Below are 15,056 nucleotides of genomic sequence, written 5' to 3'. Positions count from 1 at the left end.
TCGCAGCTGCCTTGATCCTACTCTTTGGAACTCGCTAATTGAATTTCTTCACCCTTCTCGCTATTTCTCTCCCCAACTTTTTAAAAACCTCCTTGAGACCTGTCACCTTTTTCTTTCTAATTTATGCCACTCAGCTTGGCATCAGTTCAACTTACACCTATTGGCGAAGCACCTTGGGACATTCCCTTGCATCAAAGCTGCTACAAATATGCAATTTGTTAATGGGGATTAATCTTTCCTATCCATCTTATGTTGTATAATACTCCCAGAGCAGTTTGATTGCATTGCTATAGGCCAGCAGCCATCTATCACCGTGCATGCAAAGGGATGTTTAGCTTTGGTTTGTTTTCTTTCAGCTCCAGGTATCTTCCCTAAGGCACTCTCTCACATTAGGCATCATTCTGTTGGATACAAAAACAGAATTACCTGGAAAAACTCAGCAGGTCTGGCAGCGTCGGCGGAGAAGAAAAGAGTTGACATTTCGAGTCCTCATGACCCTTCGACAGAAGAAAAGAGTTGACGTTTCGAGTCCTCATGACCCTTCAACAGAACTGTCGTTCTGTTGAAGGGTCATGAGGACTCGAAACGTCAACTCTTTTCTTCTCCGCCGACGCTGCCAGACCTGCTGAGTTTTTCCAGGTAATTCTGGTTTTGTTTTGGATTTCCAGCATCCGCAGTTTTTTTGTTTTTATCATTCTGTTGATACCCTGATGACACACATATTTGACCTCACTTCATTTCGATGGTGATGGTAGAATCCTTCAGTTGGGACTGATGCTGTCTTCACGCTGTGTCCGCACACCGCTATTCTTCAGCAGGAGATACTGGACGGGGATCAGAAGCTCGAAGTTCCAGTCACGGTGAACCAGCCACTGCCATAACCAAAATCAAGCAAAGTAGCTCTAACTGGGATTGGACTATCCCAAACTCTATGGCTTGTTGGCATACTGAGCCACCATTTGTTGCCCCTCCCTAATTGCCCCTTGAGAAGGTGGCGGTGAGCTGCCTTCTTGAACCGCTGCAGTCCATGTGGTGTAGGTACACCCACGGTGCTGTTAGGGAGGGAGTTCCAGGACTTTGACCCAGCGACAGTGAAGGAACGGCGACGTAGTCCCAAGTCAGGGTGGTGTGTGGCTTGGAGGGGAACTTGCAGCTGGAGTTATTCCATGCATCTGCTGCCCTTGTCCTATGTAGTAGAGGTTGGGGGTTTGGAAGGTGCTGTTGAAGGAGCCTTGATAAGATGCTGCAGTGCGTCTTGGATACAGTGCACACCGCTGCTACTGTGAGTCGGTGGTGGAGGAAATGGGTATTGAAGGTAGTGGATGGGATGCCAGTCAAGCGGAATGCTTTGTCCTGCATGGTGTCGAGCTTCTTGAGTTTGTTGGAGTCCAAGTCCAGGCAAGTGGAGATTATTCCATCACACTGAGCCACTCAGATGGGCCCAAGAGCAACTAGAACTCAGTAGATTTTAGGAACCCTATTGAAGCAAAGCTTGGTTCACCGAGAATCTTATCTCTTGTGTTTCGAGTGCAGTCAGCAGATCCTACTGGATCTTCCATTCATTAAATTAATCAAAAATAAATTTTTGATTGAATTAAGAAGAAAAGACATCATTCCATAAATAAGATGTAGAAGAAATAGACTATGAGATAGCTCAACCCGCTAATTTATAAAACTCATAAATAGTATGTAAATGATTGAGGATTTAATAAACTCAACCTGACAACGTATGATCCATGGACTTTAATACAAAACACAGAGTGTAGGCGACCTTCCATTTCCATTCTGTAAATTAAGGAGACCCGCATCTTGCAATGTATTGTTGTTATTTGTATACTGAAATGTTCATAATTGGGCAATCCTTTTATTGTTTTCTACTTTATTTGTATTTTGGACTTGAATGATTGTCCATAACAATGTCATGAATTATTTGTATTGTCATCTCAATTCGGCACTTGCTGCCATGATAATTTTTCAATCAACCACTTTACTGTCCGTCTGTCCTTCTGTCCGTCTGTCCGTCCGCTTGGACAGATTCCCCCCACCAAGTGGAGTTCTGTGCGGGAGCCATGAATCTGTAAAAGAATCCAATGTTTTCTGCTCTGAGTTGAACCACTCACAACAGCTTTCCGTCTGACCTGAGGCGAACTTTGCCCCCTGACCTGCGGAGAGCTAGTGTTCTGTCAAAGCTCCAAGGGCAAACTGCAAACGCTGTAACCTCGAGCTTGAGTTGGCCAGCCGGGTGATAATGCTGTCACTCTCTCTCTCTGATTTAGGAAAGTGGAGTCATCGGGCATGAGGTTTTCTACGACCAGAAGCTCGCTCCAGCAGTCCATCAAGGGACAGCGCGTTCCTTGGCAGCTGAAAGAGTTCACAAGGCAGTACCTGTACCCAGCAGAGCAGGTATGGTATCTGCCATTATCCCCCACAGGATGAATGATTTATAAAGATGGAATTGCTGTTGTGAGTTTGACTAAAGTCCACTTGCACCATCAGAAACTCTAGCCACAGTTTCAGAGGTGGCTTATCATAGAATCATAGAACGGCTACAGCACAGAAGGAGGTCATTCAGCCCATCGTGTCTGTGCTGGCTCTCTGCGAGAGAACTCAGCTAGGCCCACTCCCCCACCCTTTCCCTGTAGCGCTGCAAATGTTTTCTCTTCAGGTAATTATCCAATATCCTTTTGAAAACCCGGCCGTATGGTAAACTCCCAACCCTTATTTCTTATGATAAAAACAAAAAAACTGCGGATGCTGGAAATCCAAAACAAAAACAGAATTACCTGGAAAAACTCAGCAGGTCTGGCAGCATCGGTGGAGAAGAAAAGAGTTGACGTTTCGAGTCCTCATGACCCTTCGACAGAACTTACGTTCGAGTCCAAGAAAGAGTTGAAATATAAGCTGGTTTAAGGTGTGTGTGTGGGGGGCGGAGAGATAGAGAGACAAAGAGGTGGAGGGGGGGGTGGGGGTGTGTGGTTGTAGGGACAAACAAGCAGTGATAGAAGCAGATCATCAAAAGATGTCAACGACAATAGTACAATAGAACACATAGGTGTTAAAATTAAAGTTGGTGATATTATCTAAACGAATGTGCTAATTAAGAATGGATGATAGGGCACTCAAGGTATAGCTCTAGTGGGTTTTTTTTTATATATAATGGAAATAGGTGGGAAAAGGAAAATCTTTATAATTTATTGGAAAAAAAAAGGGAAGGGGGAAACAGAAAGGGGGTGGGGATGGGGGAGGGAGCTTACGACCTAAAGTTGTTGAATTCAATATTCAGTCCAGAAGGCTGTAAAGTCCCTAGTCGGAAGATGAGGTGTTGTTCCTCCAGTTTGCGTTGGGCTTCACTGGAACAATGCAGCAAGCCAAGGACAGACATGTGGGCAAGAGAGCAGGGTGGAGTGTTGAAATGGCAAGCGACAGGGAGGTTTGGGTCATTCTTGCGGACAGACCGCAGGTGTTCTGCAAAGCGGTCGCCCAGTTTACGTTTGGTCTCTCCAATGTAGAGGAGACCACATTGGGAGCAACGGATGCAGTAGACTAAGTTGGGGGAAATGCAAGTGAAATGCTGCTTCACTTGAAAGGAGTGTTTGGGTCCTTGGACGGTGAGGAGAGAGGAAGTGAAGGGGCAGGTGTTGCATTTTTTGCGTGGGCATGGGGTGGTGCCATAGGAGGGGGTTGAGGAGTAGGGGGTGATGGAGGAGTGGACCAGGGTGTCCCGGAGGGAGCGATCCCTACGGAATGCCGATAAGGGGGGTGAAGGGAAGATGTGTTTGGTGGTGGCATCATGCTGGAGTTGGCGGAAATGGCGGAGGATGATCCTTTGAATGCGGAGGCTGGTGGGGTGATAAGTGAGGACAAGGGGGACCCTATCATGTTTCTGGGAGGGAGGAGAAGGCGTGAGGGCGGATGCGCGGGAGATGGGCCGGACACGGTTGAGGGCCCTGTCAACGACCGTGGGTGGAAAATCTCGGTTAAGGAAGAAGGAGGACGTGTCAGAGGAACTGTTTTTGAATGTAGCATCATCGGAACAGATGCGACGGAGGCGAAGGAATTGAGAGAATGGGATGGAGTCCTTACAGGAAGCAGGGTGTGAGGAGCTGTAGTCGAGATAGCTGTGGGAGTCGGTGGGTTTGTAATGGATATTGGTGGACAGTCTATCACCAGAGATTGAGACAGAGAGGTCAATGAAGGGAAGGGAAGTGTCAGAGATGGACCATGTGAAAATGATGGAGGGGTGGAGATTGGAAGCAAAATTAATAAATTTTTCCAAGTCCTGACGAGAGCATGAAGCGGCACCGAAGTAATCATCGATGTACCGGAGAAAGAGTTGTGGAAGGGGGCTGGAGTAGGACTGCAACAAGGAATGTTCCACATACCCCATAAAGAGACAGGCATAGCTGGGGCCCATGCGGGTACCCATAGCCACACCTTTTATTTGGAGGAAGTGAGAGGAGTTGAAGGAGAAATTGTTCAGTGTGAGAACAAGTTCAGCCAGACAGAGGAGAGTAGTGGTGGATGGGGATTGTTCGGGCCTCTGTTCGAGGAAGAAGCTAAGGGCCCTCAGACCATCCTGGTGGGGGATGGAGGTGTAGAGGGATTGGACGTCCATGGTGAAGAGTAAGCGGTTGGGGCCAGGGAACTGGAAATTGTTGATGTGACGTAAGGTGTCAGAGGAATCATGGATGTAGGTGGGAAGGGACTGGACAAGGGGAGAGAGAAGGGAGTCAAGATAATGAGAAATGAGTTCTGTGGGGCAGGAGCAAGCTGAGACGATCGGTCTACCGGGGCAGTTCTGTTTGTGGATTTTGGGTAGGAGATAGAAGCGGGCCGTCCGAGGTTGGGCGACTATCAGGTTGGAAGCTGTGGGAGGGAGATCCCCAGAGGAGATGAGGTCAGTGACAGTCCTGGAAACAATGGCTTGATGTTCAGTGGTGGGGTCATGGTCCAGGGAGAGGTAGGAGGAAGTGTCTGCGAGTTGACGCCGTGTATTCACTATACCCCCTGACTTTCCCCTCTCCGATGCTGAACGTTCAGTGCTCAGCAAAGGACTTAGTTTCATACCCTTACGCCCTCACCTCAATGAATTTCGGGCTTGGCATGATACTGAACTCTTCTTCCGCCGTCTTCGTCTCCGGGCTCACTTCTTTGGGCAGGAGTCCTCTCCCAGTTCAACGGATCCTTTTACCCATCTCCAATATTCTCCCTCCACCTGGACCCCTCCCTCTGGATTCTTACCTTCTCTCGATCTTTTCATTGAGAACTGTCGGCGCGACATTAGTCGTCTCAATTTCTCTGCTCCTCTCACCCATTCTAACCTGTCTCTCTCTGAACTTACTGCACTCCATTCTCTCAGGTCCAACCCTGACATTGTCATCAAACCCGCTGACAAGGGTGGTGCTGTTGTTGTCTGGCGCACTGACCTCTACCTCGCGGAGGCTGAGCGTCAACTCGCAGACACTTCCTCCTACCTCTCCCTGGACCATGACCCCACCACTGAACATCAAGCCATTGTTTCCAGGACTGTCACTGACCTCATCTCCTCTGGGGATCTCCCTCCCACAGCTTCCAACCTGATAGTCGCCCAACCTCGGACGGCCCGCTTCTATCTCCTACCCAAAATCCACAAACAGAACTGCCCCGGTAGACCGATCGTCTCAGCTTGCTCCTGCCCCACAGAACTCATTTCTCGTTATCTTGACTCCCTTCTCTCTCCCCTTGTCCAGTCCCTTCCCACCTACATCCGTGATTCCTCTGACACCTTACGTCACATCAACAATTTCCAGTTCCCTGGCCCCAACCGCTTACTCTTCACCATGGACGTCCAATCCCTCTACACCTGCATCCCCCACCAGGATGGTCTGAGGGCCCTTAGCTCCTTCCTCGAACAGAGGCCCGAACAATCCCCATCCACCACTACTCTCCTCCGTCTGGCTGAACTTGTTCTCACACTGAACAATTTCTCCTTCAACTCCTCTCACTTCCTCCAAATAAAAGGTGTGGCTATGGGTACCCGCATGGGCCCCAGCTATGCCTGTCTCTTTATGGGGTATGTGGAACATTCCTTGTTGCAGTCCTACTCCGGCCCCCTTCCATAACTCTTTCTCCGGTACATCGATGATTACTTCGGTGCCGCTTCATGCTCTCGTCAGGACTTGGAAAAATTTATTAATTTTGCTTCCAATCTCCACCCCTCCATCATTTTCACATGGTCCATCTCTGACACTTCCCTTCCCTTCATTGACCTCTCTGTCTCAATCTCTGGTGATAGACTGTCCACCAATATCCATTACAAACCCACCGACTCCCACAGCTATCTCGACTACAGCTCCTCACACCCTGCTTCCTGTAAGGACTCCATCCCATTCTCTCAATTCCTTCGCCTCCGTTGCATCTGTTCCGATGATGCTACATTCAAAAACAGTTCCTCTGACATGTCCTCCTTCTTCCTTAACCGAGGTTTTCCACCCACGGTGGTTGACAGGGCCCTCAACCGTGTCCGGCCCATCTCCCGCGCATCCGCCCTCACGCCTTCTCCTCCCTCCCAGAAACATGATAGGGTCCCCCTTGTCCTCACTTATCACCCCACCAGCCTCCGCATTCAAAGGATCATCCTCCGCCATTTCCGCCAACTCCAGCATGATGCCACCACCAAACACATCTTCCCTTCACCCCCCTTATCGGCATTCCGTAGGGATCGCTCCCTCCGGGACACCCTGGTCTACTCCTCCATCACCCCCTACTCCTCAACCCCCTCCTATGGCACCACCCCATGCCCACGCTAAAAATGCAACACCTGCCCCTTCACTTCCTCTCTCCTCACCGTCCAAGGACCCAAACACTCCTTTCAAGTGAAGCAGCATTTCACTTGCATTTCCCCCAACTTAGTCTACTGCATCCGTTGCTCCCAATGTGGTCTCCTCTACATTGGAGAGACCAAACGTAAACTGGGCGACCGCTTTGCAGAACACCTGCGGTCTGTCCGCAAGAATGACCCAAACCTCCCTGTCGCTTGCCATTTCAACACTCCACCCTGCTCTCTTGCCCACATGTCTGTCCTTGGCTTGCTGCATTGTTCCAGTGAAGCCCAACGCAAACTGGAGGAACAACACCTCATCTTCCGACTAGGGACTTTACAGCCTTCTGGACTGAATATTGAATTCAACAACTTTAGGTCGTAAGCTCCCTCCCCCATCCCCACCCCCTTTCTGTTTCCCCCTTCCCTTTTTTTTTCCAATAAATTATAAAGATTTTCCTTTTCCCACCTATTTCCATTATATATAAAAAAAAACCCACTAGAGCTATACCTTGAGTGCCCTATCATCCATTCTTAATTAGCACATTCGTTTAGATAATATCACCAACTTTAATTTTAACACCTATGTGTTCTATTGTACTATTGTCGTTGACATCTTTTGATGATCTGCTTCTATCACTGCTTGTTTGTCCCTACAACCACACACCCCCACCCCCCCCTCCACCTCTTTGTCTCTCTATCTCTCCGCCCCCCACACACACACCTTAAACCAGCTTATATTTCAACTCTTTCTTGGACTCGAACGCAAGTTCTGTCGAAGGGTCATGAGGACTCGAAACGTCAACTCTTTTCTTCTCCACCGATGCTGCCAGACCTGCTGAGTTTTTCCAGGTAATTCTGTTTTTGTTTTCCTTATTTCTTATGGTTCAGTTTGCCTCCCCTAGGCAGTGCAGCCCAGATCCTAACTATTCGCTGCAATAAGGAATTTTTTCTCATGTTGCAATTACTTTTTAAAAATCAGTGTCCTCTGGTTGGTGTCCCTTCCACCAATGGGTACAGCTTCTCCTCTGTCCAGACCCCTCAGGATTTTGAACACCTCTATCAAGTCTCCTCTCAATTTTCTCTCCTCTAAGGATGACAATACTCACTTCTCCAATCTATCCATGTAACTGAAGTCCCTTGTTGCTAAAACCCTTCTCGTAAATCTTTTCTGCACCTTCTCTGCCAACGTTGCTTACAAGCCCTTTGTGAGTCACAGTCTGCAGGCCCTTGGCCTAAGAGATGACCAGCTCCAGGACCCCTTCACCTGCCTGTGTCTTGTGGAGTGTCCATTGCTGATCATCGAGTTCCGAAAACCCTAAGCATTTGGAGACTCTTCCCACATTCCGGCCACCCACAGGCCGGATCTCCCTCACGACATGGGGATCACCCAGGAGAGAGTCCAGCTCCCTCAAAACTAGACGGTCTTTTTTCAAAACATTAAGTAACATCAAACGCACCAACTTTGCAGACGGTTGGTTAACCGCACCTGTGGTGAAGCCTTGCTGAGGCTAAACTCCGTTCAAACTGTGCATTCGGAAATTCATTGTGGGCACCCGGCTCATTCATTAAAAATCGCACGCAAACAATTAACCAACAGCGAAAAAGCACAACCCCATCACAAATGATGAGCAATGTGAACTCCCATTTCAATGTGGTGCAGCACCATCTTATCTCTCGGTGTACAGACAGTACCCAGAGAAATCCCTCCTCTTGGCGAGAGGCCTGGGAGAAAGATGGGAGAAGGAGAAAGCTTTCCAGGGAGGCCATCCCAGGGACGTGAGGAACAATAGATTCGCATGGTTGTTCAGTCCCTGGTTATGTAGCTGTGAAGGCGTCTACTTCAGTCTCCTTCCTCCATCCACAATCTTTGCCTTGCTCAGTGGACCTGCCTTTTCCACTGTAGGAAAGGATGCAGGCTGAACTGTCACTAATATAAAAACAGACAAGGCTGGAAAATCTCAGCAGGTCTGGCAGCACCTGCAGAGAGAGAAGCAGAGTTAACGTTTCGAGTCTGTAAGACTCTTCTTCAGGGCTAAAGAGAAGTAGAAACGTGATGGGTTTTATACCGTTTAAGAGGGGTTGGAGCAGGTGGAGCAAAATCGAAGGTGGGGAATAAGTGGGAGCTCAGGAGAGATTTGACAAAGATGTCGTGGACACAAGACAAAGGGAGTGGTAATGATTGTGTTAAAGACTAAGGCAGGTGCTAATAGTAGCATAAAGGTCAGATAGCAGAATGTGTTAATAACAGAACAAAGAGTCAGCAGTCTCTGAAAGCAAACTGTCACTAATGTTGGCTTGGAAGGTTGCAAAAGGTTTCTCCAAGGCGTCGCCTTCGGTTCTGGCTTTTGCACCGTTATCACGGACGTCTCCCGGCCGGGCTGGTTGATGCTGCCCTGTCTGCCTCAGGGCTGAGCACTGCTGGTGTTGTACGAGGCTGAGCCCGGGGACTGTGATGATGAGGACCACTGGACCTCAGAGGAGAAGTTTGGTGAGGCGTCCAGCTCTTCCTGTCCTGCTGGTGAACACCTCAAGGTGATTACAGGAGGAAGGGGAGGTTCCATCTCCCCTCCAGCTGGTGGGGTAATCAGGCGGAGGTTTGGGGGGGAACTGGATTCATCCAGTCCATTGACCTGTCTCGTGACTTGAGGGAGTGCGGCACCACTGGAAGATGCTGCACTCCCTAATGAGACTCCACACTGTCCTGGCCTGCTGCACTCCATTCATAGTTGTTGCTTAAGGTTTGATGACCTGAATTCACCGTTGTCTTATAAATCTCCATAGGTGGAATCTATTTTGATTTCCTCCAGTTGACTTTGCTCAACCTATCCTGAGTATAATGTGTACAAGACACAGCTGGCCACAAGATGGCAGTCATCGCACGTTGTCTCAGGTCCTGCTTGTTCCCTACTTTCCATTAAGATAAAAGCAAAAAAACTGCTGATGCCGGAAATCCAAAACAAAAATAAAAATACCTGGAAAAACTCAGCAGGTCTGGCAGCATCTGCAGAGAGGAACACAGTTAACGTTTCGAGTCCGAATGACTTTTCATCAGAATCTTCATCAGAGTCTGGTGAAGAGTCATACGGACTCGAAACGTTGACTGTTCCTCTCTGCAGATGCTGCCAGAGCTGCTGAGCTTTTCCAGGTATTTTTGTTTTTGTTTTGGATTTTTCAGGATTGCCTCTAAAGTACCTTTGTTGAAACTCCTTCTCTTTCTTCACTCCCCACTGTCCCCCACCCCCAACCCATTTCTCTCCCATCATTGCTTTTCCAAACTGTCCCCACACCCCCCCACCCCAAAGTACAGGTCTTTCCGATCTCTTCCTTGCCCCTCCAAGTAAATTGAGGCCATTAGTTTTTAGACCCCACTCCATCCCCTAGCTACTGACTCCATCTCTCTGCCTGACAACAGTCTGAGACTATACCAGACCACTCACAACCTTGGCGTCACTTTCAACCCTGAGGTGAGCTTCCGACCTCATATCTGTGGCATCGCTAAGACTGCTTATTTCCGCCTCTGTAATATTGCCCGTGTCTTAACTGGCACCAAATCCTGTTCGACTATCACCCCTCTGCCCACTGACCGACATTGGCTCCCCCTCAAGCAATGCTTTGATTTTAAAATTCTTGACCTGTGTTTTCAAATCAACCATGGCCCCTGTAACCTCCTCCAACCACACAACCCTCCATGATATCTGCTCAACTCTAATTCCGGCCTCATTAGGTGACCATGCCTTCAGCTGCCTGGGCCCTAATCTCAAGAATTCCCTCCTGAAATCTTCCCTTCTGATCCCTTTGCTCCTTTAAGAGGCTCCTTAAAACCTACATCTTTGGGTAAGCATTTAGTCATCTGACCCAATATCTCCTTACGTGGCTCAGTGCCCTACTTCATTTTAAAGTGCTCCTGTGAAGCGCCCTGGGACGTTTCATTGTGTTAAAGGTGCTATATAAATATAAGTTGTTGTTGATTTGGGTCCCAGAAGTAATAGCATGGTAGTCAAATTCAGATAAAGCAGAACTGTTAAAACAGGATCATGATCTTCAGATGAATGTTATGAACCGCGATGAAGATCTGGCTGGAGAATTTGTAGTACAGAACTTGTGTATTGCTGAAAAGAGAAACATGCAGTCGAAGCTTTTTGTCTTGCACGCATCAGGACAGATGCAAGAATGCCAAATTTCAAAGGGAGGAACAATTTGTGCTGCAAGAGAAAAGGGTGCTGATGGGCTGACAAGTTGACCCCAGTCGATCTGCTGTATAAATTGTTGTTGCCTTTGAAATGTGGCAGTTGTGCATCTGTCCTGATGAGTGGAAGAGGAAAAAATTCTTCAGAAATATAACAAACACCTTCCCACTAGTCTCTGCATATTAGGCATTGCCCAGGATGTAAGAAGTGGTGAAGGGATACTTTCTACCAATATACCCAGTACATTAAAGCCACTTGAATATAATTTTCTCAACAAAAGTTCTGATGGTGTAGTTGAGGTTGCTCATACTATTGCGTTCAGAACCCTCTGACACTTGGCACTGGTTGTGGAGATGAGGCCCAGTTCATGCCCAGTATGGTGACTACAGGGAATGGCAATCCATGCCACAGAATCCAATGTACAAGCTCCAACTGTGGTACTTAATAGGGCACCCCCACCCCCTCCACTTAACGTCACTGGGGGACCCAGGCTGTGGTCCTGCTGTCAATCGCCTGTTTGCAGTGGATGTTGAACAGGAACATTTTCAAATTGTCACCCCGTGTATTTCTCTCCAGGTTATTGGATCACCTGCAGTTCAATGTCCACCTTAAAGGCAAATCCACTGTTGTAACCTTGTGGCCTATAATTTTGACAATTCATTCATGGAATGTGGGTCTTGGTGGCAAGGCCAGCATTTATTGCCCATCCCTTGAGAACAGTTAAGAATCAGCCACATTGCTGTGGTTCTGGACCCATGTGTAGGCCAGACCAGGTAAGGATGGCAGATTTCTTTCCCTAAAGGGCATCATTGAAGCAGATGAGTTTTTATGACTAATGATGATAGTTGTCATGGTCACTGTTAATGAGACCAGCTTTCAGTTTCAGATTTTTGTTAATAATTGAATTTGAATTCAACTGCCACGGTGGGATTTGAACCTATGTCCCCAGAGCATTAGTGTAGATCTTTGGATTACTAGTCCAGTGGCATTACCGCTACACCATTGTCTCCCAACATCATCACTTTGAGGGCCTCATGTAAAAGGCTTAACTTCACTAAACAGATTTCACTTGTTTTTTTTTATATTCATTCATGGGATGTGGGTGTCACTGACTAGGCCAGAATTTATTACCCATCCCTAATGGCCCTTGTTCAGAGGGCATTTAAGAGCTGGCCACATTGCTGTGGGTCCCTGGAATACTAGTCCAGTGACAATACCACTATGCCACCACCTCCCCCATGCCCCTGCCTCCCTCTTGGGTATGGATGGATTGATTCGCTCAATAGATAACGGAGGTGTAAACATTTTGGACTTTCTGAACTGAACGAGAGGAGGCAGGGACAAAGTTAGCAAACCACAGATAAGAGCAGGAATTTCCCGACCTCCGGAGTGATGGATGCATGGAACTGACCCTCAGCTAGAATAGCTCGGGCAGTCTCGGCTAGCTTCTTATAAAAGGGTTTGATAAATATCTGGGTAGGAACAGGATCTGGGTGATTGGCCTCGAACTGTCCTTCTGGTGCCAGTGAAGCTATCCCAGACATTATTTATCATTTTCAGTAGAGGAAGTGGAGGCAGAATGCTAACTGTTTGACAGCTTTCGACATGCCATTAAATAATGTTTTCGTCTCCAAGCTATTGTCTAGAACATTAGCTCAAATACCAAGGTCAAGAAAAGAAAGAAAAACTTGCATTTATATAGCACCTTTCACTGTTTATGTCGTAAATGCTCTGAGACTTGAGTGCATGCTCCAGCTGTGATTAAGAGCAGATGATATGAATTGGGGACAGGCTGGTACACTTATATAAGGGCCAGTTCTCACCTGTGGTAACACCTTATGTTATACTGGGTTTTGTAAGTAAACTGATGTTGAAGACCGACTGGCTCCCGTTTCTTCCTTTGCTGGATGAATATTCAGCCAGTTAACATTCACCAACCTCAGGACATCCCAAAGCTCTTCACAGACAGCAACGTAACATTGGCCAGATAATCTGTTTTTAGTGACGTTGATTGAGGGACAAACATTCGCAAGGATGCAAGAGACCTGCTCTTTTTTGGAAATGGTGCCATAGGATCTTACACGCCCACATGAGAGGAGAGATGGAGCCTCAGTTCAATGTCTCATCCGAAAGATGTGTACCCCTGAGAGCGCGGCACTCCCTCAGCACTGTACTGGAGTGTGAACCTAGCTTTTTGTGCTCAGGTCCCTGGCGTGGGACTTGAACCGCAATCCTTTGATTCTTGCAATTGAGTCGCAGCCGTTTCTGCAGGTTACTGTATGTTGTGAAGCTGGATGGATAATCAGTATTGTGGCCATCATTGTACACCATGTATTACATCGTTCAAACCATGCTGTTCTTTTTATCCAGGAGGTTGCAGAATACTTTGCCAGAAATGTGCATTCAACTCTCAGATGGCAGAAACCCCCCATTATAGAGGCACTGAAGGTAACTCGAAGTAGTTTTACACTTTTGTGTCTGTTTTTATGATCCCTGTGGAGACAAGTAACACAAAAAAGTGTTACTCCTATTCGACTACAATGGGGATAAAACACCTGATGGATAAGATTTCACTTTTTAGGATTTTACTGTAATAATCAAACAAAGATCACCATGGATTAAACATGAGCAAACAGGCAAATTGTGCTCAGTAGAAACTCTAAACTATGCTGTGTAAAGCTGATGCAGCAGGGCCAAATCTCATGTGTTTCTCTGACAGCACATGCACTCCCCTAGAGAGTTCGACCACTCTTCATCACACCAGGTCTGATCCCCTAGTAGCCTATGACAGCTGCTTTGCTCCCCCTGAGATCCTTGGACACAGTTATCTCCAACAAGGCACACTTTTGTAGAACCTTTCACTGTTGGGTCAGGAGAGTCATGATGGCGAAGATTTCCGGTCTCCCCTTCATTTAACCCCTCAAATCTCCCCGCTCCATAGTATGGTTGGCTCTTGTAGAAGCTGCTCTGCTCATCTGAACTATTCGAGCAGCTCGATGGTTTCAGTTTTCTCAGCTAGCTTCAGCTGCTTAACCCTGTCCAGCTCTCTTCTCTTTTTCTGTTGAACGGAAAGGGAAACATTTGCCCAGCTGTCTCTGCCCACAGGCTGAAACTCCGTCTCCCCAATAACACCGCTTCTTTAGCAGCCCAGCCAGAAGCTGGTTTCTCAGAAATGATGTCACAGCCAGGAAAACCAATTAAGAAACTTGGACCTGGTCTCAGAAAAAAATAGAGACTTGGAAACCATTTTATGACAATGTGCCATTCGTGGAGTGTACATAATGGCATGATTATAGAGAGCTTGTTTTGAAGCTTTGAGCTGGAAGTGTTCCTCTTCCCATCTTGCAGACCACTCACTACCACCAACTCTCTGCTGCTCAGGAGCTTTTATTTATTTATTCATTCAATGTAGGTGTCACTGGGCAAGTCCAGTATTTATTGCCCATTCTTAATTTCCCTTGAGAAGGCAAGGTTCCTCCTTGCTCAACCATTTCAGAGGGCAGTTAAGAGTCAGATATTGGCCAGACTGAGTAAGAATAGCCATTGTGAGTCAGATTGGCTTTTGTGACAATGCAATCGCCATGATAAATACTAGCTTTTCACTTTTATTTAATCAATTGATTTTTAAACTCCACAGATGCTGTGGTGGGATATGAATTCATGTCCCTGGATTATTAACCTGGATTGCTATTGCAGTAATGTAACCACTAGGCTGCCAATTCCAACAGCTTAGATTATTTGCAGTGCTGTTTCTGTGGTAGAACATTCACGGCCACTGTCAATGCCACTCTTAGCAGCAGTATAACTCCTTCCCCCTTGGGGGGTTGGTTAGCTCACTTGGCTAGAGTGCAATGCAGAATAACACCGATGACACAGGTTCAGTCCCCATACTGGCTGTGGTACCTCACAGAGTGCCACCTCTCAAGCTGTGAGTTGCCAAAATTGTTCCTGTCTAATGGAGAGAGTTTGTCTATGGTTCTTTGGGACTGTGGCTAGATGAGGAGGATAATGAGCACATATTAGCACAATTGTGTCTCAGTAGCTACTTGATGTGATACTCTGGTCAC

The 15,056-nt window shown here is 47.3% G+C and overlaps 1 protein-coding gene across 1 annotated transcript in view; it reads left to right on the top strand.

Annotated features, from left to right (window-relative positions):
- acad11 (acyl-CoA dehydrogenase family, member 11) overlaps window positions 1–15,056 on the top strand; it is a 156,044-nt gene that overhangs the window by 13,386 nt on the left and 127,602 nt on the right. Inside the window, 2 exon segments of the mRNA XM_041184521.1 lie at window positions 2,277–2,403; window positions 13,360–13,437. Of these exon segments, the coding sequence (XP_041040455.1) occupies window positions 2,277–2,403; window positions 13,360–13,437 (205 nt within the window).

Source organism: Carcharodon carcharias, chromosome 3 (assembly GCF_017639515.1).
Source record: "Carcharodon carcharias isolate sCarCar2 chromosome 3, sCarCar2.pri, whole genome shotgun sequence".
NCBI lineage: Eukaryota > Metazoa > Chordata > Chondrichthyes > Lamniformes > Lamnidae > Carcharodon > Carcharodon carcharias.
The sequence above is the reverse complement of the archived record's forward strand: the minus strand, read 5'-3'. Positions and strand labels throughout refer to the sequence as shown.